This window comes from Mirounga leonina, unplaced genomic scaffold (assembly GCF_011800145.1).
Source record: "Mirounga leonina isolate KUSES-001 unplaced genomic scaffold, KU_Mleo_1.0 Mir_166, whole genome shotgun sequence".
In the NCBI taxonomy this organism is placed as follows: domain Eukaryota; kingdom Metazoa; phylum Chordata; class Mammalia; order Carnivora; family Phocidae; genus Mirounga; species Mirounga leonina.
This window is the reverse complement of record NW_023270418.1, coordinates 29,275,780-29,301,462: the sequence shown is the minus strand read 5'-3', so window position 1 is coordinate 29,301,462 and position 25,683 is coordinate 29,275,780. Positions and strand designations below refer to the sequence as shown.

Sequence of the window (25,683 nt, the reverse complement as noted above, 5' to 3'; positions counted from 1 at the left end):
TTGGTTTCCCTCTCTGCATTCCTCTCCCCTTGCTTTCTCCTGTGCAAAGGTGTGGGGAAGCTGGGGGTGATGGCTATCCCTAATACCTCCTATTACTGCTGGGTGGCTCCTCCCACCGCCCACGCCCCACCCCCAGAGTGTATCTTTTTTTTTTTCTTTAATATTTTATTTATTTATTTGACAGAGCACAAGCAGGGGGATCGGGAGAGGGAGGAGCTCCCTCAGCAGGGAGCCCGACGTGGGTCTCCATCCCAGGACCCTGGGATCAATGACCTGAGCTGAAGACACACAATCAACACCCACGTGCCCCACCCAAAGTGTATCCCAACACAAAACAGGAGCTGGCTTAGGCTTCCCCTGGGAGGGATATATCCCTGATTTGGGGGGATGTTGATAATGCATGAAGAGCAGACACCCTGGGACTGTTGTTACCTTCCCTGCCTTGGCCCGGGTCCCACCTCCATATGTTCACCCTTGGAAGGAAAAGGCTTCTAGAAAAGCATCCCAGGCTTGTAAACCTCCGCCAAGTTTGAGTCTGGGAGGCGCTCGTGAGGCATTAAGCCGTGGTTTTGGCTTCTGGCCAGATGGCAAGCTGGGACCACTACGAAGATTGGTAGGCACACTAGGGGCAGGGACGTTGCTTCTGGCGGATGTGACAGAGTGGGCCTGAGGGAGAAATGGGAACACAGCAAGCCCCACCAGGAAACCCAAACTGAAACAATTTCGGGCTTATCCAGCTCCTAGGGAGACCAGGAGGCGACCGAGGAACGGCGCCGGGCACTGGTTGCACACTTCTGTTTACACCTCTACTCGGCAAGCTGTAGAACCTAGATTCCCTTCGCAAGATCCATGCGACCAGCGCCTGCTACGCTGTGCTTGCAAGGGTTCTCTTGTCCCATGATCTTTGCTTATAGCCACCCGTGTGCCTTCACCTGGATCGGGGGGGGCGTCGACTTTCAGACTCCGGGGTGGGTGGGAATGGGCATCGCGTTGGCAAGGGCAGGGGCAGCCATTTTGAGACCCGATGAGCACACAAGAGACCGTATTGAGAACTCTGGCTGCCTGGGGCCGCCATTTTAAATATGGGGCTAGCTCGGAAGCCCCGTACGGTGAAACCCAGGGGCGTGGGGCTGCCATATTGGCGCTAGTCCCTTGGCGGTGGCCATCTTGGAAAAGGGCCCGCCGTGGGCGCGGCCATCTTAGAAGTAAAACCGGCCCCTTCGCAGGAACTGGAGCCGAGCTCCTCCCCTCCGTTCCCGAGTTCCTCGGCTGCGATTGCCCTCGGAATCCCTCCCTGGATCTAACCTGTTCGGTCTGTTTTCACTTTCACTTGTGTTCAGTGCTTTCGCGCGCGCGTGTGCGTGCGTGTGTGTGTGAGTGCTCCCCGTAGCCTCTGAGCGTCCGTTTTAACTTAATTCTTCCACTTGAGACGCCCTCTCGCGCCCGCCATCCCCCCAGTCCCGGCGATCTCCGATCCCAGACAATGTCTAGCCTGATTTGACTGGCCCTCTTCTTGGGGTATGGCAGGCCTTTCACCTCGCGCACACACTCCCAGATCTACAGACTGATGATCCTCCCCCCAAGAACTCTTAACACAGGAGCTGTCCTCTGAGACTCTGGATGACTTTATTCTTCAAACGGCTTTACCCTTCTCATAGCTCCAGGTGAGACTGAGAGCAAGCACCCGGCCCATCCCTCTCTCCATTGTCTGAGCGGGTCACAGAGAGAAGCCGGCAGGACGCGGGCAGAGTCTGAACGGCCCTTCTGGGGATGGAGCTAAGGGGGCCCTGGGTCAGGGGGTACAAGGGGTCCGCCGCAGTGGGCGAGGAAATGGGGTCGACAGATGGTGAAGGAGAGCTTTGTGCTTCAGATAACCTCATAGGGTTGGACAAGGGCTAGGGATGGGATGCAGGGACCCTCAGGGGCTCACGACAGTTACTGACCTAAGGAAGGGCCTAGGAGAGGGAAAGGTTCAGAGCCTGTGCCGAGGGACAGGGCAACTCAGAGGAGGGCACAGAAGAACTTCTTCTCCCGGAAGGGGTTCTCCGAAGTGGGCACAGGGGTGATGAGGGGATCCTCACAGGCGTGGGCATCACAGTAAGTCATCAAGTCTGCTGCTGCCTTGGACACCTGGGGCACAGCCAGGAGGGGAATTGTTAGCCAGATCCCCTGAGAGGGACTGCAGCCTCCCTCCCCAAATGGGTTATCTTTTGCCATCTTTAGGGCTTCTTTAAGACAGTATTCTCTTCCCTCATCCCCCACAGAGACCAGGGGACAGCTGTCCTTACAGAGCCAGAGACTCCTCCCATGATCGCAGGGAGTCCAGGAAAGAAAACAGCTCTTAACCTGAGATTTGGGGACCTACAGCACAACTGGGCCAACTAATGGGACCCAGGGTCCGCCCACCTTTATCCGGCACAAGCTGGCTTCAATCTTAAGCTGTTCCACCATCTTGCGGGCTTGCCCAATACTCATAGTGCTGTTCACAGGGGTCTCCCCTTTCATCCTGGAGAAAAGAGAGGGATAGCTCAGAGCATGATGTGGGGGGTGAGGGGCTGCATAATCTCATCTGAAGACACCCCCCCCCCGTGCTCCTTTTTCATCAGTCTTTACAAGACTGGGGTCATGTGCCCCAATATATTGTTCCTCTTATCCTCATCCTCCAGTGGCCTTTCCCATCCCCGTCTTCCTGGGCTAAGGAAATGGAGGGGGTGGGATGAAATGCCCCCCACACTCCCACATGGCCTGGGCCACAGATCATTAGGCATAAAAACGATTTAAGCCTTTTCAGCCCTTCCAGCCATGTGTGTTCCCAGCTTTGAAAGCCTCAGCCAGAAAAAGCCCCGCCCTGATGAGGACACATAACACCCCCTGCCCCCTTGAGCCCCAGGGGGAAAAAAGCAGGATCCTCCCTACTCACCTGAGGCCACAGGCAGCGGCAGCCCTGGGGAGTACTCAGTGGGGTGCACAAAACCTGCCTGAGATGGGTGCCCCACCTTGCAGGGAGTTGCAGCTGAAAGTATCTGCTGCAGCCTCAGAAGCAGCTAATACAAAGAAGTCCACTGGGGAGGTCAGGTCAGAGGTCTGTCGAGGGCTGGACCCAGTTCCTGCAGCTCAAGCACTGCCCAGACGCTGGTACCTGAAGGATGAAGGATGCTAGAAGGAGCTGCTCAGATCCTGGAGCATACCAACTGCCGGCCAGTGGGGGAGCCTGGCTGCTGTCTGCAGCCCCTACGCACACCCCCACCGTGAGCTGTCTCACTGGATGCCCTTCCCCCATTGCAGACATTCTGAACCTGGACTCGGACGGAGCCGGAAGGAGCTGAGGCCCAGGCAGACTCCCCCCCACCCTTAAATGGGGTGGTCTGGACCTGTGACATCGCCCGCAGTGGAGTCTGTACTGGTTGCGGGGGACCCTGCTCATTTGAAAATCTGACATCAGCTGGGCAGTCGCCCCCCTCCTCCCTCCTCCCTCCGCTCTGACATAGCATGTAGTGCCTGAATCTTCTTTTCTTTCCCGGGGACTCTCCATTCCCTATATCCAGGAAAATGTGATGAGCTACAGGTATCAGCTTCTAGATCACCAACCACTTCATGTTCTAGCCACAAGTGACTGGAGTGGAAGATCCGGGGGCAACAAGGTACGTCAGGAAGATGCCTACAGAACAAGGAGAAGCTGGGGGAAAAGAGGTGTGCAGATACCAGATCAAAGAATCGGACAAAGAAGAGGTAGGGGGCACTGTGGGGAAAGTCTTTGGATGTTTCTTGAAATAGATGAACTAACTCCCAGGGTGGATTTTGGAGTGTGGGTACTGGTTTAAGAGATTACATCCCAGGCCTGCAGGGTTGTGCTTGGTGCTGTGTGGAATGCGAAGATGTACACAATATTAACCTTACCCTCTGAGAGATCTTATTTGGGGTGAATAGTCATATAAAATAGAAGGTACCGTCTGCCAAGATCTAGTGTACATAACGCGCTGCGGGGATTCCGAGGGAGAGTCCAGTTAGGGCCAGAGGAGGTCGATCATATTCTAAATGCTGGGGACAAAACAGGGAGCTGAAATGCTATCACTCTTGTGATAGGGGCCAGCCGGCCGGCCAGCGATGCTCTCTGCCTTGGACGCCTACGAGTCCAAGGAGCTGTAGGAGATAGAAATCAGCGCCAGCTGGATGCCCGCCCCTCTTCCCCTTTGCGGGGGTTTCAGTGGCCGGTGGTGAAGGTGTGCGTGGGGGGCCCGGATTGTGGCCTCGAGGGGCAGGCTGAGGGGGATGCTGCTGACTCATAGCGTGCCCTGGGGCCTATCTTGAGGCTTGGAGGGAGGCGCCGGTCCTCTTGGGTCTGGGAAGGGGACCGTAGGGAGGGCCGTACGCAGCGCGCGGAGGTGGGAAACCCGCCGCCCGGCAGGCCCCGCCCCTTGCGCCGGACCCCGCCCTGGAGTGAGGTCCCGCCCCCCAGGTCACAGAGGCGGCCGGCGGAAGGGGGCGGGGCTTCCGCGGGAGGCGGAAGTCCCTTCTCGCCGTTGCCCCAGCAGCCCGCGAGCTGGTGAGTCTGCAGAACCGCGGTGGCTGGCGAGCGGGGTTCCCTGCTGGCGCGGTTAGGTGGGGGCTCCGGACGCCGCGCCCACCGCCAGCCGGAGCGGGTGCTGGCGGGGGGCGGCCGTTGGCAGCAGGACGCCCTGCGCGGCGTCCGGCGCGGCCCTGTTGTCGGGGAGCGAGCGCAGCTCTGGGAGAAGAGGAGAAACTCGGGAGGCCGTTGTGGCCGCGCTTAGGCCGCCGGCTTTGAGTGCGGCTGTACGACCCTAGGCCAGTCGAGCGTTCTCTCGGTGCAGCCACCTGGCGGTGTGGACGCGGTGTCGTCATGTGTGTAAAAGCCTTTTAAGGTGCTCATCTTCTGTATTATTATATGTTGTTAAGAATGAGTTTCAAGGTGGCCTGTCCCAGAATCAGGTGTCCAAAAGACAAGTTCAGCTGAGTTGTTGGGGCGGTGGGGCCGAAGAAAGCACAGTGAAGGAAAAGGGAGCGGGTAACTGGTTGAGAAACGCAATCATCTGGAGAAAAGCCATATGAAACAAAGACTTGCTGTGTTTGGCTATCTCTGGTTCCTCAAAGCCAGTCCAGTAAGCTTGTCCTTTTTGTCCCCACCTTCCCTGGGAAAAGAGCCATTCTTTCCCCCTCTCTGTCTTTTTCCAGGAACCACCAGCTGCTTCATCCCATGGCCAAGGGTGGCGTCCAGGTGGCAGAGCAGCTAGGAACTCGAGGCCTGAACCTGGGGCCAGACACTCTGTACTCCCTGCCATGGTCAATGACCCACCAGTACCTGCCTTACTGTGGGCCCAGGAGGTGGGCCACATCTTGGCAGGTCGTGCCCGCAAGCTGCTGCTCCAGTTTGGGGTGCTCTTCTGTACCATCCTCCTCCTGCTCTGGGTGTCTGTCTTCCTCTATGGCTCCTTCTACTATTCCTACATGCCCACAGTCAGCCACCTCAGCCCCGTGCATTTCTACTACAGGTGAGAAGGGTCTTCTACCAAAGTAGAGGAATTCTTTGAGAGAACTGCTGTCAGGGCCCTTAGAGCTTATTCAGTTCAACCCCCTCATTTACAGAGGAGAAAATTTGAGCCTTGTGTGTTTATATGACTTCTTACCTTTCACAGCCCAAGGCTGAGGAAGTTCTGGGTTGGTAGGGCTCTAAGGTCCTAGTTCTACCTCTGGTTACTGAAATTTGTTAAAAAGAAGAAGAAAATTCCCCTTTTAGACTGTCACTGTGAGGATCAGTTCTGTTTGGGTTGGGTCAGATCTCCCTCAGGGCCACTATAGACCTCTTAACCAACCAGATCCCTTGGGTCATCTCAGAACTAACTTGGCCTTCAGTAGAGAAGGTATTAGGAAAGCAGCAAGTTACCTTGTACGTGACTTTCTCCCACTCCCGATAAACCCACACAATAGAGATTATGGAAACACAAGGTGACAGGGTACATAAAGTCCCAGAGTCCTGCTTCTCACCTGAGGCCTCAGTTCCTTCTGATTTTACAGACCTTGCCAGATTCTCTCCCTTTCTCTTAACAGTGGCAGTAGGACCAATCAAGAGATGCTGATAGGGGGCGCCTGGGTGGCTCAGATGGTTAAGCGTCTGCCTTCGGCTCAGGTCATGATCTCAGGGTCTTAGGATCGAGTCCCGCATCGGCCTCCCTGCTCCTTGGGAGCCTGCTTCTCCCTCTGCCTCTCTCTCTCTGTCTCTAATGAATAAATAAATAAAATCTTTAAAAAAAAAAAAAAAAAAGAGAGATGCTGATGGGGCATTGTTATCAATGATCCAGTCATTTTTTTTTTCCTGTCTTCAGTCCCTGATCATGAACTGTACTTTTTTTTTTTTAAAGGATTCAAAGGATTCTTTTTTTTTTTTTTTAAGATTTTATTTATTTATTTGACAGAGAGAGACACAGCGAGAGAGGGAACACAAGCAGGGGGAGTGGGAGAGGGAGAGGGAGAAGCAGGCTTCCCGCCGAGCAGGGAGCCCGATGTGGGACTCGATCCCAGGACCCTGGGATCATGACCTGAGCCGAAAGGCAGACGCCCAACGACTGAGCCACCCAGGCGCCCCATGAACTGTACTTTCTTAAGTCATAGCTACTTAAACTTTTAGGAGGCATGATCTCATGAAAACTTTGGCCCTTCTGCTGTAAAAACATGTATGCACGGGGGCACCTGTCTGGCTCAGTTGGTAGGGCACATGACTGATTCTTGATCTCAGGGTCGTGAATTCAAAACCCATGTTGGACATAGAGCTTACTAAAAAGTGTGTGTGTGTGTGTGTGTGTGTGTATATATACACACACACACATAAATGCATGCCCATGTGTAATTTTGCTTACAAGTTGAGACTTGTGAGCCTCTTAAAGACCGTCTGTGGGGTCACCTGGGTGGCTCAGTTAAGTGTCTGCCCTCGGCTCAGGTCATGATCCTGGAGTCTCGGGATTGAGCCCCATGTCAGGCTCTTCGCTCAGCAGGACGCCTGCTTCTCCCTCTCCCTCTCTCGCTCACTCTCAAATAAATAAAATATTTAAATTAAAAAAAAAAAAAGACCATCTTTGGATTCCTTGGGAGGAATTTTCTCAAACTAGGCCCCAGAATCTGGGGATAGGACCCAGGAATCTGCTTTGTTGTTGTTGTTTTTTTGTTTGTTTTTGAGAGGGAGCATGCGTGCATGCCCGTAAGTAGGTGGGAGGGCAGAGGGAGAGAGAGAATCCCAAGCAGAGTCCGTGCCCAGTGGGGAGCCCAACAAAGGACTTGATCCGAAGACCCTGAGATCATGACCTGAGCCGAAATCAAGAGTTGGAGCTTAACCGACTGAGCCACCCAGGTGCCCCCAGGAATCTGCATTTTTATCAAGCTCCCCGAGTGAGTCTTTAGAAACACTTCAATCTGAAACTATTCAACTAAGTGTTCATTGAATCCCGTGTAAGAATTTCTGCTCTAACGAGAGGAAATAATCTGAAGTAGCAAGAAGAGAATGAAAGAATTGTTCAGGTGTCTTGAATCTCCTGGCTGCATTTCTTTTCCATCTCTCTCTGACAGAGAGAAGGGTACCTGTTCTGGAAGAAGGGATGGGGGACAAGAGGGAGCCCTAGGGGGCCAAGGAGGTGTACGGACAGGTAAGGCAGACTCTATAACTTAGTGGAGTATCATCCCCATTCTCATCTAGGACTGACTGTGATTCCTCCACCTCCCTACTCTGCTCCTTCCCTGTTGCCAATGTCTCGCTGGCTAAGGGTGGACGTGATCGGGTGAGTATGGGAGCTGAAGAGACGTTTCATTAGCGCTTTGAAGACTTGAAATCGGAGGGATTGAAAAGACCTGGCGAGCAGGGATTGAGTAATAGAGACTCAGAGGAAGGCTCTCAAGGAAAGGGAGGTTAAAGAAAAAAAGTCTGAACCGTGTCGCAGGCATCTGCCTGTCACAGATGTTAGCAGTGCCCTTCTCATTGTTTCAGGCAGGAGATGTGTTTTAAACCTCAGTGAACCTAAATCTGCTATTTCACTGGACGAGGATGGAATCCACCCAAGAGTTTTGAAAGCCTGTATGTGAAATTATGAAACTCTTGACAAATCTGTGTCATCTGCCACTACAGAGGGTGTGTGCTAGGGGAGGGGCCAGATGCCAATAGGACCTCAGCGAACCCGGAAGCCCTGGGAAATGCAGAATGGGAGTGCGTCTGTTTATAATAGGCAAGCTGGTGGAGGCTCTGAGAAGAGAGGAGGATCCCTGCATGCTTCAGAGGATCTTTGGAGCATCCACATCGTTTTTGCTCACCAGAGTTGTTTGAGTTGTTAGTCAGCAACGTAATTCATAGTCATCAGTGGGCACACGTACTAAGAATGTTTAAATCATCTGGAAAAAAAAAAAGGTTTTTTAAGTGGTTCATGGGAGGACACTGCCTGACACAGGATAGACCTAAATGGTCACTGAAGGGAGGAGTGTAAGCTGTAGCATCTGGGGGCCTCTGGGATTGGTGTTTAGACTGGCCTTGTTTGGCAGTACGAATAGCCTGCTATGTGTGTCCTGTGACCACTTCCACTTGACCAGGAGGTAGCCATACACCATCAAGAAGACTTACCAGGTCTGAAGAATTGGGTCCCAAATGGATGTAGTGACGTGGAAGGTTGGATATTGTAAGACAGAGATTTATCCTTTTGTTTTATTTTTTTTATTTGAGGTGTGGGGAGCAGACGGAGAGAGAATCTTAAGCAGGCTCCACGCCCAGCTCGGAGCCCGACAAGGGGCTTCGATCTCCCCACCCTGAGATCATGACCTGAGCCAAAATCAAGAGTCGGACGCTCAACCAACTGAGCCACCCAGGCGCCCCAAGATTTATCATTTTAATCCAGCTACTCAGAAAAGGAGTTTGGAGATTATTACAGAATCTTTTGTGAAGATACTGATTCGATGTGCTTTTGTGGCTAAAAATAGTAATACATAAACTACGTTGAGAGGGAGCTAGAAACAAAGCTACAGTCCAGCTACATACTACAGAATGTCTGCCCCTGAGATGGTCCCTACCATTGTGTGGCTGCCTGTTGCAGAGATCCTAATGGTGATTCAGGGAGCCTAAAAATTGGGTGTGAAGCTGCTGGATGAGGAAGGAAGGGAAAGATGAAGGGTGAGGGGTGATCCAGTATCAGGGTCTCCGATCAGGGTAGTCCCTGATAATTGAAGCATGTTGATCATTTTGCCCATTTACAGTGAACGTTTGGGAAGGAAGGAATAGAAGAAATAATATGTGTATTTTATGTGTAACACTGCTGGAAGATGGGATCCTGCTTTCCAGGAGTTCACAGGATTGATAGAGAAATCTATATGCTGCATTAAGTAGCAAAGTGTAAGACACAGCTTCTGCATTTCAGAAGAATTTGTGAAGAATTTGAGGGATCAGTGTGAGACTGTGGAGATGGCGAGGCTCAAAGTGGACCTTGTAAGGAGGGGTGGACATTATGTGGGTATGGGGGAACAGAAGGAGAATCTGCCCATCAGATGTGAACAAAGGCATGGAGTCATTCACAAGATTCTGGTGGTCGATTCTGTGGATCCCGTTGGAGGAGATGATGTTTAGACAATTACTAGTTTAAAAACCCATATAAAACAGCTTTATTTAGAGAAAACTCACATACCATAACAGTTCGCCCACTAAAAATGTATAGTTCAGTCATTTTTAGTGTATTCACAGAGTTGAGCAGCCAGCACTGCAGTTAATTTTTGAGCATTTTCATCACCCCCAAAAGAAACTCCTACCCGTTAGCTAGCAGTCACTCCACATTTTCCTCCAACCCACTCAGAGAACTACCTATTAAAATGTATCAGGGGCACCTGGGTGACTCAGTCAGTTAAGCATCTGGCTCTTGATTTCAGCCCAGGTCATGATCCTGAGAAGGGCCCTGAGAGATAGAGCCCCACATCAGGCTCTGTGCTGAGCATGGAGCCTGCTTAATAAGATCATCTCTCCCTCTCCCTGTGGCCCTCCCCCGCCCTTAAAAAATGTTTCAACGAATTCAGTGAAGCAGCTGGCGTCATCTGGCCTCTTCCAGGGGCTAGAATCTCATGGAATCCATTTTTTCAACAGATAATTCATTCTGAAAATAAGAATCTGTACAAAAAAGACTTTAATAAGTGATTTTCCACCTTTTACCCTAGTGATAGTGCTCAGAGCACCCTCAGCCATATCTGGATTTGGGGGGTGGTTCACTATGGGCTTTTTTTTTTTTTTTTAAACCCATTCCCTTTGTTTAAAAACAAAAGCCTTACTCTTGCCCCTGTGATTCTTGTGTATCACCCTGAGGAGGGTTGTGCTGAATAACTGAATAAAGGATTAGAAGAATATAGGAATGGTCAGGAAAAACCAGGGTATATTTGGTGGCAAATCTTTAACCTTTGGGGGTTAATCCCAGTGAAGAAGCCTTCCCACTAGGAGTCTCAGGGTTCTATCAATAGAAGCAAGGTAAGGGACCCAGAGTGACATAAAGCTGATCTGGAGCCACGGTGACCGGGAGGGGTGACTTTGGAGTTGGCGTACACCGCTGCAACTTGCTTAATTAGTAATGTAAGGGAAGGCAGGCTGGGCCCAGGGGTATGGCCTCATGGGGACAGAGGCCTGAGTCACCGATGGCCCGGTTGGCAACATGACGGTTCACTTTCGGGAAAAAAAAAAAAGCGACACAGCCTTTCTCAGAACAGAGCGGACTCTGATTCAGCCAAGTCACAGGATGCTGCTCATCTCAGAAGTGGGAGGGATCTGGCTACCACAAGAGGGCAGCACCTTCCTGGGATGAGAGACTGAGCGGCCTGCTGCGCTAGCCAGGGGATTGGGGGTGGCAGTGTTTGGAGGGATGGGGGGAGATCGATCAGAGACCGTACAATTTGAAATAGATACATTTTTTGAAAAGAGACGGGGGCTACCTTGGGCAGGTGCTGATGTATGGACAGCCGTACCGTGTCACCTTAGAGCTTGAGCTTCCAGAGTCCCCTGTGAATCAAGATTTGGGCATGTTCTTAGTCACCGTTTCATGCTACACAAGAGGTGGCCGAATCATCTCTACTTCTTCGCGCTCCGTAAGTGTTCCTGGCCTGTCTGGGAGGGTGCCGAGGTGACAGCAGATGTCAGAACGTCTGGGTAGGGCTTCAGGAGAAAACGTCCTAGCTCTGAGGTCACAGACTCATCAGGATAGGGAAGAGGTGTCAGTTTACCAAGCCAGACAGACACCCGATATATCTGATGAGCGTGTCCAGCTTTGGGGGAAAGTCTAAGAGTGGAGCCAAAATGGGGTTCTTTAGGGCCCCAAAGATCTGGAATCCTCAGAAACATACCAACTGGGGGGAAAAAAAAAGAAAAATACTAGCTGAGAGACAGCTTCTTTAACCCCTTGGTTACAAAGCATTACTAACGGGGCATGTTAGTAATAGTCCCGTAGCAAGACTAGTTTGGATTAGGTGAAGAAATGTACAGTGCTTATGAGCCCATAGTGGGTCTTCAATAAATACTAAGATTCCATTCTTACATGAATTATCAACAGAGCCACATGATGAAGCAAATCTCTGAATGCCTACATGGAGAAAATTTCAGGTGGTGCACTGAAACTTAGTCTATTCTGGATGGTAGAACTGCTTGGGGGAAAGATCAGAGACCGTGTGGGGCTTAACCTGTGCAGGTTCTTCGAAGAAAGGAATGGAGACATGGTCAGGCAGGACAGGCCTGTTACTCAAGCAGCTGGAATGGTTGGGCCAAGGGTAGGGGGAGCATGGTAGGAGGTGAAAAGGAGGGAGCGGGGGACCGGAGGAAGAAGCCAGCTTCACAGACGGCTCAGGAACCTCGGTTGAGGGGTGGGTAGGGCTGTGGAAATCGGAGGGGGGGGGGTACCTGTCCCCAGCCTCTCCCTCCTGGCCCTGGCAGGTGATGTTGCATTACCGCTCAGACCTGCTCCAGATGCTTGACACGCTGGTCTTCTCCAGCCTCCTGCTGTTTGGCTTTGCAGAGCAGAAGCAGCTCCTGGAGGTGGAGCTCTACTCGGAATACAGGGAGAACTCGGTAAGGGGTGAAGGAAGACTAGAGACCGCTCTCCCCATGAGCCCAGGGTTCTGCCTGAGGAGCCTCTGGGCTCGGTCAGCCACGGAGATGCTGGGAGTGGGCTTCACATTGGGCTGGTAAGCGTCGATCGCGGCCTGACCCCCCCCCCCCCCCCCCCCCGCCGCCCCCCCCCGCGGCGATCGAGATCCACAGCAAGCGCATCCAGATGTACGGGGCCTACCTCCGCATCCATGCCCACTTCACCGGCCTCAGGTGAGGCAGCGCTGGGCAACTCCCGCGGGAGCCGTCCTTCAGTGAAACTAGCTTGCGCTTTCCTAGAAATAATCTCTGCGAATTGAGGAGGCTAGTGCTCCCCGGTAACCGCCATGCTCTTACCTGCCCCAGGTACTTGCTGTACAACTTCCCGATGACCTGTGCTTTCGTAGGCGTCGCCAGCAACTTCACCTTCCTCAGCGTCATCGTGCTCTTCAGCTACATGCAGTGGGTGTGGGGGGGCATCTGGCCCCGACACCGCTTCTCTTTGCAGGTCACAAAGGACCTCCTCCCCCTCCCCTTCGTGATCCTTTGACTGAGGAGTGGGCTGGGGCGTGGCCAGGGCTGGGCCCCGAGGGCCTAGATCACACTCTGGGCTCCCTCTTTCTCCCGCACAGGTCAACATCCGGAAAAGAGACAGTTCCCAGAAGGCAGGGCAGCGAAGGATCTCTGTCCGTCATCCAGGTAGACATGACGGGAGGGGGGGCGCCTGTGTTACCCAGTATGAAGCTTTAGGCCCTCACGGCGGGGCCGAGGGGCAGAGGGCAGGCTGGAGGAGGTGAGCTTGGCCCCGCTGCCCGGGTGCAGCCGCGGTAGCCCTGCCCCGTCCTCTACCCACTTTGGGGGCACAGGGCCCCAAGGCCAGGAGGAGTCAACCCAGCTGTCAGACATCACAGAGGACTGCGAGAGCCCTGAAGATCCCCCGGGGGCAGGTACATGCCGCAGCCTGCCCACCCACCCTCCCCAGGAGTCCTCAGTTGTCCCCTTCGGCCTCTTCTCGTCTGACCTCTGCCTTCCCCCTGTGGCTGCAGAGGGTCAGCTCCCTGAGGAGGAGAAAGCAGACCAGCGGCCCTTGAATGGAGAGGAGGAGCTGGAGCCAGAAGCCAGTGATGGTGAGGGGCGCTCGGCGTGCGGCTCTGGGTGGGGTGGGGGCGGCGTGTGCATAAGGGAGGACGTTATATTGGTTAGGGGAGAAGAGACCCTGGTTACTTAATTTCCCATTTGGGATTTTGTTTCTCCCTCCTCTGGCCCAGGTTCGGGCTCCTGGGAAGACGCGGCTTTGCTGACCGAGGCCAACCTGCCTGCCCCTGCCCCTGCCCCGGAGACTCTGGGCAGCTCTGAACCCTCTGTGGGCAATCTCCGACAGCGCCCCACCTGCTCTAGTTCCTGAAGAGAACAGGGCAGAGTCCTGACATTCCAGTCCTTTCTCACCTGACCCCTTCCCCAATAAACTATTTTCATGCCAGTTGCTTGCCTGACTCCTTGAAATGGATTCAGGGCCATTTGAGAACCCTGTGCTCCCCGGGCAGCCTCCCCGCCCCCCTGCATTGGAGGAGGTTGTCTTGTCGGGGGCTGCCTGCCGACGGGGGAAGGCCTCCAGACCTGGACTATCCTAGGTACAGCTGTCTCCATTCACAAGCCTAGAAAGTCCAAGGAGAGAAAACCTACCCGGCCTACTCCATCCACGTGACTCTGGGGAGGGGGATCGTGTAGGGCGGGTCTGGAGAGCCGGGCTGCATCATTCTGGCCCCTGCACCCCTCCCTTTCTCTGTCCATTGGGAGGCAGAAGACAGGAAATGACTGCCATGGATGTGGTATGATTTCTACCGAAACAGCATTTTGTAGCCCAGGCCCCCATGCGGTCACAGTTGTTTTCTTCTCTGCTACCAGCCAGGTGGCCCTCTCTCCTCACCCCTCCACATAGCCTCAGCCCTCTGATCCTCTGCTCCTGGCTGCCGGCCACATTCCACTCCCGGCTCCCAACCCAGGCATCCTGGCCTCCAGATGAAACAGCTGCTGTGCCTCCTGCCCCCCATCCCTGGCCCCGTGACTCAGGCTCTCTGAAGGGACCGGCCCCGCTTCTTGGCATTCACCGGGAAAGGGGGGGGGGCAGGGGAGGGGGCCTAGGTGGTGACATCATAGTGGAAGGGTATAAAAGCTTCGAGCCAAAACAGAATTGAAATTGAAGACACTGACTTCGAGCCTGTGCTCCCGGGGTCGCCCGGGCCGCACCCCCACAGACCTCTGGTTGGAGATTTGCACCACTGCGAGACCTCCCCGCTGGTGAGGGGCTGCTGGGGGCCAGGGAAGGGGAGGGGTGGGAAAGAGGGGGCAGCCAGGGACTGGAGTTCCTTCGACAGGTGGGGAGGATTCCAGGGTCCTTAAGTTTCCCCCTTCTTTTTTTTTTTTTTTTTTTTTAAGATTTTATTTATTTATTTGACAGAGAGAGACACAGCAAGAGAGGGAACACAAGCAGGGGGAATGGGAGAGGGAGAAGCAGGCTTCCCGTGGAGCAGGGAGCCCGATGCGGGGCTCGATCTCAGGACCCTGGGATCATGACCCGAGCCAAAGGCAGACGCTTAACGACTGAGCCACCCAGGCGCCCCAAGTTTCCCCCTTCTATTCCATCCCTTCTTTCTCTTTTCTGTGCGCTTTGGGGTTTTTGCGTGTGTCGCTGACTGATAATTGTTTTACTGAGATCTTTTCTTTGGGTGGCAGCTGGGAATTATTCCACCTTTCTTCCCCAGGCAGAGTAAATCATTTCCTCTTCTTTTCCCCTCCAGCACTTTGCTTATTCATTAACTGTTTCTGGGATTTCACCATTGCCGGTCACACACCCATCTCTCGGGGCAGCCCTCTTTTGTCCCCCCCACCCCCGGCCCTCCGAAACCAAGTCCATAGGCTGTTCAGAAGTTGGTTGACAAATAAGTGTGTCCACCCCCTTTCCTCCTCTTTCCCCTTCTCTTCTTGGCCCCCGGCTCTGTGTCCCTGTCCCCAGAGGTTCTGTGGAGGGAGGGGGCCTCGAAGGCATGGGGTCTGGACAGCCTTTTCCTCTTCACCTCCTTCCCTTCCAGACCCCATGCTGGGCTCTCCCTGCCTTCTGTGGCTCCTGGCTGTCACCTCCTCCTTAGTGCCCCGAACGCGGCCCTTGGCCCCTCAAGACCTTACGGAAGAGGAGGAAGATGAGACCTCACGGCCACCTCTGCCGGCTGTCCTCTGCGACTACGACAGTTGCCGCCACCTGCAGGTGCCATGCAAGGAGCTGCAGAGGGCTGGGCCGGGGGCCTGCCTGTGCCCGGGGCTCTCCAGCCCTGCCCAGCCTCCGGCCCCGCCGCGCCTGGGAGAGGTGCACGTGGAGGCCGAGGCCGGCAGCGCGCTGGTGCGCTGGTGTGCGCCCCCCTCCCCGGTCCACCAGTACTGGCTGCTGCTTTGGGAAGGCGGTGGGGCTCCCCAGAAGGGCCCCCCGCTCAACGCCACGGTCCGCAGAGCAGAACTGAAGGGACTGAAGCCTGGGGGCACTTACGTCGTTTGCGTGGTGGCTGCCAACGGGGCTGGAGAAAGCAGCGTGCCGGGGGCAGGTGGGGAGGGCCTCGAGGGGGTGGGGGGCCCTGCTTTCGGGCCCTGCGGCAGGCTGGCCGTGCCCCCCAGGCCCGTTACCCTGGTCCACACGGCCGTAGGGGTGGGCACGGTGCTGGCCCTGCTGACCTGCTCTGCTCTGGTCTGGCACTTCTGCCTGCGCGAGCGCTGGGGCTGCCCCCACCGGCCGGCCTCCCCCCCACCAAGAGCAGGGCTCTGAAGCAGCCTGGGCGCCTCTCGGGCCCAGCGGAGGCCAGGCTCGCAGAGGAGAGCTCGGCCCGGACTCCCCTGGGCAGCCCGGGCGCCAGAGTAGAAGGCCAGGCGCCTGGGGCCCCAGCTGAGTCTCGGGGCTCAGCCCCTCGGGCTAGTGCGGGTCCCAAACTTTCCGTCTTGCTCCAGGCTGAAAGGACCAGAGGGGGGTTGGCAACCTTGTCCTTAAAGGACCAGAGAGTAAATAACGTAGGCTTTGCAGTTCCAGCGGATAAAATCAAAGATAATACGTAGGGGCTTCTATGGCCATGTAACCATGTAAAAACGTAGCTCATGGGCCTTTTCTTTTCAAATCAGGCCCCGGCCATGCTAGGCCTGTTGGCTGTAGTTAGCTGATCCCAATCCCTGTCATAGACCCTCAAAAGGGCCCTGTCACATTGGTGGCTTCGGTGGGATTTTTGAGAACAAACTGCTTCGGGCTGGGAGCTTGGGGAAAGACCACTCCCTCTTTGACGTTTCATTTCGATATTGAAGATGAGCACACCTGAGTCGGAACCCACCTGTGTCTGATGTGGGTGAAGATAAATGACCGACACGGGGTGGAGAACCAGGGACTGCCTAAACTGCTGTCTGCGGCATTTCCCAAGTCCAAGGATGTCCCCCACTTTCCCTCAGCCTGTGTCTATCGTATATTCACTGTACCAACATTAAAGGAAATATAAAATGAAGCTATTTTCATTTTTCCTGACCCTTTTAATTTCCCTGTCCACACACCTATTTCTCAGAGTACTGTATACTTTTAAATTTATCTTTAACTGGATATGGGGCGCCCGAGTGGCTCAGTTGATTGTGTCAGACTCTTGGTTTTGGCCCAGGTCATGATCTCAGGGTCGTGAAATCGAGCCCCGCCTCAGGCTCCGAGCTGGGTGTGGAGCCTTCTTGAGATTCTTTCTCCCTCTTCCCCTCCCCACCCCCCGGCCCCGGCCAAGTAAATAAATAAAACCTTTAAAAAATAAAAAATAAATCAACTGGATGTAGAAAAGTCTGAGTTGCTACAGAGTATAATCCTCATTTTTGCTGGTCCTACAATTTTTTTTTTTTAAGATTTTATTTATTTATTTGACAGAGACACAGCAAGAGAGGGAACACAAGCAGGGCGAGTGGGAGAGGGAGAAGCAGGCCTCCCGCTGAGCAGGGAGCGCTATGTGGGGCTCGATTCCAGGACCCTGGGATCATGACCTGCACCGAAGGCAGACGCTTAACAACTGAGCCACCCAGGCGCCCCTGGTCCTACAACTTTTAATTATAGAACTAACATTTATACAAATTTCAAATACTGCTGAAGAATACAAAAGAAAGTTCCTCTTTTTCTCAAGAGGTAATTATCCCTAGTAGAGCAGATTTTTATTCAATGTCGATATTTTCTTTGTTCACTCAATAGATGATGGACAACATTCCATGTTGGCAAATCATAGCCTCCTTGGTTATGTTAAAGGCTGCACAACTTTCCATAGAAGGATGCTCCTTGACTGATAGAAGCCATCGCTCTTTACTGGAACATTTGTCTTCAGTGTTTGCTATGGGCATCTTTATGTATCCTCACATTTGTGTATTTCTGTAGGGTGCTTACCTGAAAGTAGATGAAAGATGCAGTATGGGACACCTGGGTGGTTCAGTCAGTTAAGCGTCCACCTTCGGCTCAGGTCATGATCTCAGGGTCCTGGGCTTGAGCCCCACCTCGGGTTTCCTGCTCAGCGGGAAACCTGCCTCTCCCTCTCCCTCTGCTCTTCTCCCCTGCTGTTTTCCCACTGTCTCTCTCAAAACGAATACATAAAAAGTCTTAAAAAAAAAAAAGACGCGGTAACATACAATTAATGATTTTTTAAAATCATTGGATCTCAGGATAAATGAGGTGTGTTAGAACTAACACACTAAGAACTAAGTGTGTTAGAACACTTAACCTCTCTAACACACCACACTGTAGTGAATGCTGTGTCCCTGTTTTATTTGCTTCCCGTATTTCCTCAACATTTATTCATTTACAAATGAGGGCCCAATCTCATTATTCAAGACATGCTTTGCATGCATTCTCATTTACTCTTCACAGTCTTTCCAAGAGATAGAATCACTCGGGAGGAGATGAGAAATTTGAAGTTCTAAATGGTTTGAAGCTACAAGTAAGGAGTTGAGTTAGGATGCCCAACTCCAAAGTCGATGTTCTTCACTCCACTATGGAGAGGCAACATAGCATGGTGGTTTGGTGAATGCATACCGCATGGGTGGGTGTGGATCCTAGCTTGGCTACTTACCAGCTTTGTGACCTTAGGTAAATTATCTCCTTTTTCTGTGTTTCCTATGACTAATAATAGTATAATCGTATAGATTGTTGTGATGATTGAATAGGCATTAATCACATAAGTCTCCAGTGGAGCTGGAAGGTGGAAGGGAGTGGTCAAAGCAGGATTCCCTTAGAAAGGAAACCGGGGGTCCAGTCTCAAAAATGACTGGGAGTTAACCAATCCCACAGAAGAGGCCGGACATCCCAGGCAGAGGGACTGGTAGGTGCAAAGGCCTGGAAGAGCAAGAGGGCCTGTTTTGCAATATGCACAAGTTAGCAGCAAGCGGTGGGAGATGACACTGCGCGCCACCAACATTTACAAGGTACAGTCTTGCCAGGCACCGAAGGCAAGTGCTTACTGTTACTCTCACTTTTACGGAGAGGGCTCTAAACAAACAAACAACAACAACAACAACAAATAAAACGGAGGAAGCCAGACTACTGGCACTTAAATTTCATCCTAAGTGACTGGGGCGTTATGGAGAATTTGTAAGCAGGGAGGTGATGACAGGATCAGATAATTGTGCTCTGCAAAAATCCCTTCGGCAGTGGGGCGGAGGATGGCTCAATTCCCCGGAGAGGATGAGCAGGTCAAAGACCACGCACACTTCTACGGCTCCTGATCAACACTGCCAGAGAACATTCCAATCGCTTGCGCTCAGGGACCCCACCGAGAGCTTGCCGCATTCCGCCCACGGGCTTCAGGGCCGCACCACCCCTCTTCCCCACCGCCGCCGGGCGGCCCAGCTTCGGGGGCGCCTCCGGGCCCGCGACTCCGACGCGCCACCGCCCCCCCCGCGGGCGCCGGGCCCAGGCGGCGGGCCAGGCCCGCGTTTTCTGGCTCTCGGCGGCACCCGTCCACGGCCGCCTCCACGTGACCCAAACAGATCCGGGCACTTCCGCTTCCCCTGGGCTTTCTTCTCGTCCGTGTCGGCTGCGGGTCCGGCGCCGGGTGAGTGAGCGAGCGCCCAGCTGGGGCGTCGGGGGCGGGGCCGCGCGCGGCCCGGGGGCACCGCGCGCTGACCCCCGCCCCTGCGCCCTCCTCCTCGCCCTCCCCCAGGTCCCCGCGGAAGCGGCGGTGGCGGCGCCATGGCGGAGCTGACGGCTCTGGAGAGTCTCATCGAGATGGGCTTCCCCAGGGGACGCGCGTAAGGCAGCCCCCCAAACCCTGGCCCGCGGGGATCGCGGGCCTGTCTGGCCTTTCCCCCAGCCTGGCCTCAGGCTCCACGCCCCAGCCTGACCAGCACCATGGCTCGCGGGCGCTATTCACGGTGTTTCTGCCCCCAGGGAGAAGGCTCTGGCCCTCACAGGGAACCAGGGCATCGAGGCTGCAATGGACTGGTGAGCGCTCAGACCGGGTGGCAGGGGCCTGGGGGGCTGCTGGGAGGGGCAGCGTCAGTGTTGAGCTCCCTCCCGACTTTCCCTGCCAGGTTGATGGAGCACGAAGACGACCCTGATGTAGACGAGCCGCTCGCGACCCCCCTCGGACATGTCCTGGGAAGGGAACCCACCTCCTCGGAGCAAGGTGGCCCCGAAGGTCCTGACTGAGGGACAGTGTGATTATTCACGTGCGCTCGAGGAGGATGAACGGGCAATAATACTGATTGCTTGTTTGTAGGACCCGGCTCTGCGGCCGGAGAAGGCAAACCGACTTTGAGTGAAGAGGAGAGACAGGAACAGACTAAGAGGTATAGTAAGGAACAGTGTCACGTTTCTGAGGGTCACCTTCCACCTGTCCACAGTACACAAGTCTGATTAAAGAGCCTGGATCTTAACACTTTCCCTCTGTCCTGCCTTGGCAGTTTCCTTTCTGTTTCTTTCATCTCTCTTTGGACACGTGTTCCCGCATTTCATTTTGTCTTTCATTTTATTTTATTTTTTTTATTTGACAGAGAGAGACACAGCGAGAGAGGGAACACAAGCAGGGGGAGTGGGAGAGGGAGAAGCAGGCTCCCTGTGGAGCAGGAAGCCCGATGCGGGGCTCGATTCCAGGAGCCTGGGATCATGACCTGAGCCGAAGGCAGACGCTTAATGACTGAGCCACCCAGGCGCCCCTCCTGCATTTCATTTTGAATCCTGGTTATAAACTCACCTTCTCGATCTATGTCCATTTCTTTTGAGCTCTTTCTTTTCTGCAACACAGGATGTTGGAGCTGGTGGCCCAGAAGCAGCGGGAGCGGGAAGAAAGAGAGGAGCGAGAGGCTTTGGAACGGGAACGGCAGCGCAGGAAACAAGGGCAGGAGTTGTCAGCTGCTCGACAGCGGCTTCAGGAAGATGAGATGCGCCGGGCTGCTGAGGAGCGGAGGAGGGAAAAGGCTGAAGAGTTAGCAGCCAGGTCTGGGTGATGGGGATGTTGGATAATAGAGGAGGCAGGAAGCTAGGTTTGCTTTGTCAACGTCTGACCTACTTTCTTCCTGTCTGCATTCCAGACAGAGAGTCCGAGAAAAGATTGAAAGAGACAAAGCAGAGAGAGCCAAGAAGGTAGGTGATTGGGAAGACACTGGAGTAAGGAAGTAGGTGGGCTAGTAAAAAAAAAAAAAAAAAAATTCCCTTTTCTAGCTTCAGAGGGAAAGGATTGGCCTACGATGCTCCTCTCAAGAGTGGGTGAGGGCCTGATCGGTGTTTTCCTTTATCTTCCAGTATGGTGGGAGTGTGGGTTCTCGGCCTTCACCAACAGAGCCAGGTCCTGTTCCCTCCTCTCCCAGCCAGGAGCCTCCCACCAAGCGGGAGTATGACCAGTGTCGCATACAGGTACTGATTCTAATTCCTGTCTTGCTTCTGGGACCCCTTCGTTGGCCTGTAAGACACCTGGCTCAGAGCTTTATTCAGTTGGGTTCTCTTTGCGAAACCTCTTCCTTCTTTGGAAATGACTTTTGAAACCCTATCTCCTCTACTCTTGGAAAGATATCAAATTTCTCTTGCCCTGGTCTTAATTTAAATCCATACCTCCCTTTTACCTCAGCAGTTACCTTTTTAGTTGTTCATGTTTTCATTTAGTTTATTACACAGCTATTTGCATGATGGGCTATTTAGGTATTTTTGTTACGATCTTATCCTTGTGTTTGTTAAAATGTGAGGAAGCTGGAGCCTCTCTTCACTGCTTAGTAAAGCAAAGAAGTGGTTGTTCATCAGGGTGCTTCAGATAGTAATTACGCTGGTTCAGTCTCTCGAACAGGAAACAGAAGCCAACTTTGCAGCTCTTGTTTTCCTTACTTGGGCACCTCCTCAGGTTTGATGCTCCCAACACCGTATTTCTCGCTCGCCCTCCAGGTCAGGCTGCCAGATGGGACCTCACTGACGCAGACGTTCCGGGCTCGGGAACAGTTGGCAGCTGTGAGGCTGTATGTGGAGCTCCACCGTGGGGAAGAGCCTGGGGGAGACCAGGACCCTGTGCAGTTGCTCAGTGGCTTCCCCCGACGGGCCTTCTCAGAGGCTGACATGGAACGGCCTCTGCAGGAGCTGGGTATGACACCTGGGGGACCAGAAACAGGGCTTGCGGGGGTGAGGGGGATGCCTGAGAAAGGAAGGAATGCCAGGAGAAGAGACTTTGTGGAGATGGAATGAGGCCAGAAATTTGGGGGCGCAAAAGGCAAGGATCTTTGTGGTCAAAGCTGTTTTCTTCCATCTTAGGACTTGTGCCTTCTGCTGTCCTCATTGTGGCCAAGAAATGTCCCAGCTGAGAGGCCTTTATCCCACCATCCCTCTCTGACCTCTTCATCTTTGATAAAGCACTGACATCTCCTTCCTAATAAATAGACCCTCTGAGTTCTGTATGTGCCTGACTCCTTCCTGAATGGCTGGGAGGGACAAAACTGAGGCAGGGGAAGAAGCCAAAGGGAAGGCATTTAGGATAGGCCCTATTTTTCATTTTAAGTTTCTTTTTTTTTTTTTTAAGATTTTTTTTTCAGATGTTTTTCTCTTTTTTTTAAAGATTTTATTTTTGCGAGAGAGAGAGAGAGAATGAGCCTGGGGGAGCGAGGGGTGGGAGGCGGAGAGAGAAGCGGGCAGTCCGATGCGGGACTCGATCCTAGGACCCTGGATCACGACCTGAGCCGAAGGCAGACGCTTAACCGACTAAGCCACCCAGGCACCTCTAAAAGGGTAATTTTTTAAATGTAGCCATTCACAAATGGCCAGGGGAGCATTGCAGTGACCTTTACAACTGCATTTCCTCTTACAACTGCATTTCCTTTTCACTAAAAAGTATTGAGTACTTAATACGCACCACACAGTTTTAACTGAGGTAAGAAGGCAATTATCTGGGAATAAGTACAAGTATCCCATTTTAGAGATTGGGACACCAAAGCACATGGCTTGTTGAAACCAACACAGGTAACCAACAGTAGAACCTGGACACACCTGGGGAAGTCCCGACTCTAGGGCTCAGGCTCTCAACCTCCAAGCTCCTGCATCATAGCCCCTCACTGTTGCTGATCACCTCACCCTAATGTTCCCTCAAAGAGCTGCTAACCTTTTCCCTGTCATTCCCAGGCTAGGAAAAAGGCCACAAACCAAAGATCACACATAACAAATGTGTTTGGCTTAGGGCTTCACCATCCAGCAGCTGAAAACAGCACCAACGCTCCCATCTGGGTTTACACCTCAGTGTTACCAAGCTGTATTTACTGTTCTGGCTTTATTTAAATAAAAGCAGGCTTTTTTTTTTTTTTCCTTCAATTGAAATCTGGCTTGGAACCACAGGATGTAAAATAGACAACAGGGGGCACCTGGGTGGCTCAGTTGGTTAAGGGTCCCACTCTTGGTTTCTGCTCAGGTAATGATACCGGCCTTGTGAGACTGAGCCCCCCTCCTCCCACCATCTGCACTGAGCAGAGAGTCTGCTTATGACCCCCTCTCTTCCTCCTCACCAGGGTCTCTCAAATCTTTTTTTTCTTAATTAAAGATTTTATTTATTTATCAGAGAGAGCACAAGCAGGGGGAGCAGCAAGCAGAGGGAGAAGCCGGCTCCTTGCCAAGCAAGGAGCCCAATGCGGAGCTCCATCCCAGGACCCCGGGATCATGACCTGAGCTGAAGGCAGGCACTTAACCCAGCCACCCAGGCGTCCCTCAAATAAATTAAAAAAAAAAAAAAAAAAAAAAGACAACAGGGAGTGAATTGGTTGACTTGGATGTGGGGTGTGACCCAAATGCCAGCTTTATTTCATTACTTCAGTGGCATCTACAAGAGATCCCATGACTGGATTCGGAGATTGTGAACTACTACCTTGAAATCCCTTGGAAGGGGAGACCATCCCCTACATTTATTGAAGGGCTGCTCTGTGCCAAGCAATACACTTTACATTTCCAAGTTAGTCTTTTTTACAACAACCTTCAAGATAATTACACCTTTTATGGAACAGGACTGAGGCTCAGAGAGGTTTTGTAATATGCAGGACTTTAATCAAGATCTGTCTGACTCAAAGCACACTCCTTTCACTCCCAGCAAATTGGCCTCCAACGGTCCAGGATCCCCAGAAAGCATCATGGCACATGCTAAATGCTAGCCCCTCTCCAACCTCACTCAAAGAACAGGAAACCCAAAGCGTCCTCCATGGGCATCTATTGCTACAAGATTTTCCAGGATAGTTTTGATTTCGAGAATGTCGCCTGGTTATCACCAAAAGTACACTCAAAACAGACCACATGCCCTGACTTGTGTTTTGAAAATGTGGTCGCTGCTGGGCAGTGGGAGCCACAGTCTTCCGCGTTCCCTGCACGGATCCCGAGAGCACTCTAGACATAGGCGTCAGACCGCAGGGCTCACTGGACAGAGGAACGTGATTTACTGGCGCCTTCAGTTCTCACATCCGACGCCCGGGCCCGCGACGTAGGACGTGAAAGCGCAGTCAGTGCAGCGTTTGTGGGTGGAGGGGGAACGTGCTCACCCCGCAGCGGCTCCCAGGGCCTCAGGGCGGCCTGGGCGCGGCATCCCGGGTCCGAACTCCCTACCCGGCCTACGACGGAGAAGCCGCGTCGGACTCCTGCGCGGGAGCAAGGTCCCAGCGCCCACGAGGGAGGTCCGGGCTCACGCTGACCTCCCGCCGCCGCCGACCTTCCAGTTCTTCCTCCAGGCCACGTTCTCCTGCGTGGCCGCTGCCTCCTGCAGAGTGGCCAGCACTAACTCTTTGGTCCTCGCCGCCTCGTCCCTGCGCCGCGGGTCCTGCTCGGGCATCTCCTGCGAGCAGGAAGGGAGGTTCGTAGTCCTGACCGCCCCCCCCTCCCAAGCCAGGGGCTCTCCGTCCGCCCACCCCACCTCGCACCCCCAGTTACTCCCACCTTCAGCATCGCCTGCTTATGCTGCTCTCCCGGGGTCACGAGGACAAAGAGCGCCGAGCCCACGCCAGCCCCCGCGCCCAGGAGGGCACCCACGATCAGCGCTTTGCGCAAGGCCGCCATGGCCGACCGCGCGCCCGGCGGGGCGCCCTCTAGAACCTCCCGCAGCTTGGGAAGCCGGCCACGACGTCTCGCCGCCCCCCGCGCAGGCTAGAGCGGCGCCTAGAGGAAACCATAGAGAAGGGGCCCGGCTAGAGAGGGCCTGATCGGCCAAGCCCTCCGAATCTGGAGCGCCTGCGTCTGAAACGACCGGGTCTGGCTGGGAAGGTTGAGCGCGTCCCGAAGTGTTGGCGGCGAGGGCCGAGCCCCGGACCCACTGTCAGGAAATTCCAAGTGGGATTGCTAAGGGGAGCGTGCGTGTCAGCCTGGTTGCTGTGGGTTTTGCAGTTGCCCAGTTCCGAAATCTGCTAGGACTGTGCTCAGTAGTTTCCTACAATGATTTGTGCTTTTTCAGTACAGCACATACTGGACATCCAGATGCTTACATCAATCTACTGACCCCCTCCAAATTCCCTCAGTTTATGAACAAAAACTCAAAGCCAAGTGTACTGGGTGAGGAAAAAGGTATATATATATTTTTTTTTATTTTTTTTTTTTTACTTTTTAAAAGATTTTAAGTAACCGCCACACCCAATGTGGGGCTCGAACTCAGGACCCCGAGATCATGAGTCGCAGCCTCCACCGACGGAGCCAGCCAGGCTCCCTATTTTACTTGTTAAATAAACGTGTTGAAAGTAAATTTGTTGGGGACGCCTGGGTGGTTCAGTCGGTTAAGCGACTGCCTTTGGCTCAAGTCATGATCTCAGGCTTCTGGGATGGAGCCCCACTTGGGTCTCCCTGCTCAACTGGGGTCGGCTTCTCCCTCTCCCTCTGCCCCTCCCCACTGCGCGTGCTCTCTCAAGTAAATAAAAAACCATTTTTTTCTAAAGATTTTATTTATTTATTTGACAGAGAGAGACGAAGCGAGAGAGGGAACACAAGCAGGGGGATTGGGAGAGGGAGAAGCAGGCTTCTCGCTGAGCAGGGAGCCCGACGCGGGACCGATCCCAGGACTCTGGGATCATGACCTGAGCCGAAGGCAGACGCCCAACAACTGAGCCACCCAGGTGCCAATAAATAAAAT

General features: G+C 53.5%; 5 protein-coding genes across 9 annotated transcripts; 3 read left to right on the top strand and 2 right to left on the bottom strand.

Moving 5' to 3' along the window:
• Positions 1 to 1,175: 1,175 nt before the first annotated feature.
• On the top strand, positions 1,176 to 13,568 carry BSCL2 (BSCL2 lipid droplet biogenesis associated, seipin). 4 transcript variants are annotated; one of them, XM_035013040.1, is made up of 12 exons: positions 1,181 to 1,664; positions 3,286 to 3,729; positions 5,191 to 5,507; positions 7,700 to 7,781; positions 10,954 to 11,097; positions 11,936 to 12,074; positions 12,229 to 12,322; positions 12,455 to 12,596; positions 12,721 to 12,787; positions 12,955 to 13,035; positions 13,135 to 13,215; positions 13,357 to 13,568. In XM_035013040.1, exons 2-12 carry the CDS (start codon positions 3,655 to 3,657, stop codon positions 13,491 to 13,493), a joined length of 1,359 nt encoding a protein of 452 aa, XP_034868931.1. In that variant the 5' UTR covers positions 1,181 to 1,664; positions 3,286 to 3,654; the 3' UTR covers positions 13,494 to 13,568. The 4 variants fall into 4 exon arrangements, with proteins under 4 accessions (XP_034868928.1, XP_034868929.1, XP_034868927.1 ...); XM_035013037.1 differs by lacking the exon at positions 12,229 to 12,322 and having other exon boundaries at positions 1,176 to 1,664; positions 3,604 to 3,729; positions 12,018 to 12,070; XM_035013038.1 differs by lacking the exon at positions 12,229 to 12,322 and having other exon boundaries at positions 1,176 to 1,664; positions 3,546 to 3,729; positions 12,018 to 12,070.
• On the bottom strand, positions 1,608 to 3,271 carry GNG3 (G protein subunit gamma 3). The gene is made up of 3 exons (XM_035013042.1): positions 2,921 to 3,271; positions 2,407 to 2,506; positions 1,608 to 2,130 (listed from the first exon to the last, which is right to left on the bottom strand). Exons 2-3 carry the CDS (start codon positions 2,503 to 2,505, stop codon positions 2,002 to 2,004), a joined length of 228 nt encoding a protein of 75 aa, XP_034868933.1. The 5' UTR covers position 2,506; positions 2,921 to 3,271; the 3' UTR covers positions 1,608 to 2,001.
• Positions 13,569 to 14,010: 442 nt separating the features above from the next.
• LRRN4CL (LRRN4 C-terminal like) lies at positions 14,011 to 16,617 on the top strand. Its single transcript, XM_035013041.1, has 2 exons — positions 14,011 to 14,386; positions 15,178 to 16,617. Exon 2 carries the CDS (start codon positions 15,183 to 15,185, stop codon positions 15,897 to 15,899), a length of 717 nt encoding a protein of 238 aa, XP_034868932.1. The 5' UTR covers positions 14,011 to 14,386; positions 15,178 to 15,182; the 3' UTR covers positions 15,900 to 16,617.
• Positions 16,618 to 19,071: 2,454 nt separating this feature from the next.
• On the top strand, positions 19,072 to 22,000 carry UBXN1 (UBX domain protein 1). Of its 2 annotated transcripts, none has more exons than XM_035013035.1 (10): positions 19,072 to 19,179; positions 19,288 to 19,375; positions 19,515 to 19,568; positions 19,658 to 19,752; positions 19,846 to 19,915; positions 20,371 to 20,562; positions 20,657 to 20,708; positions 20,868 to 20,978; positions 21,498 to 21,690; positions 21,858 to 22,000. In XM_035013035.1, the coding sequence occupies exons 2-10, from the start codon at positions 19,317 to 19,319 to the stop codon at positions 21,905 to 21,907; spliced, it is 876 nt and encodes a 291-aa protein (XP_034868926.1). In that variant the 5' UTR covers positions 19,072 to 19,179; positions 19,288 to 19,316; the 3' UTR covers positions 21,908 to 22,000. The 2 variants fall into 2 exon arrangements, with proteins under 2 accessions (XP_034868926.1, XP_034868925.1); XM_035013034.1 differs by having other exon boundaries at positions 19,658 to 19,764.
• A 1,347-nt stretch (positions 22,001 to 23,347) lies between these two features.
• LOC118015947 (ubiquinol-cytochrome-c reductase complex assembly factor 3) lies at positions 23,348 to 24,719 on the bottom strand. Its single transcript, XM_035013033.1, has 2 exons — positions 24,504 to 24,719; positions 23,348 to 24,402 (listed from the first exon to the last, which is right to left on the bottom strand). The coding sequence occupies exons 1-2, from the start codon at positions 24,621 to 24,623 to the stop codon at positions 24,253 to 24,255; spliced, it is 270 nt and encodes an 89-aa protein (XP_034868924.1). The 5' UTR covers positions 24,624 to 24,719; the 3' UTR covers positions 23,348 to 24,252.
• Between the last annotated feature and the right edge of the window lie 964 nt (positions 24,720 to 25,683).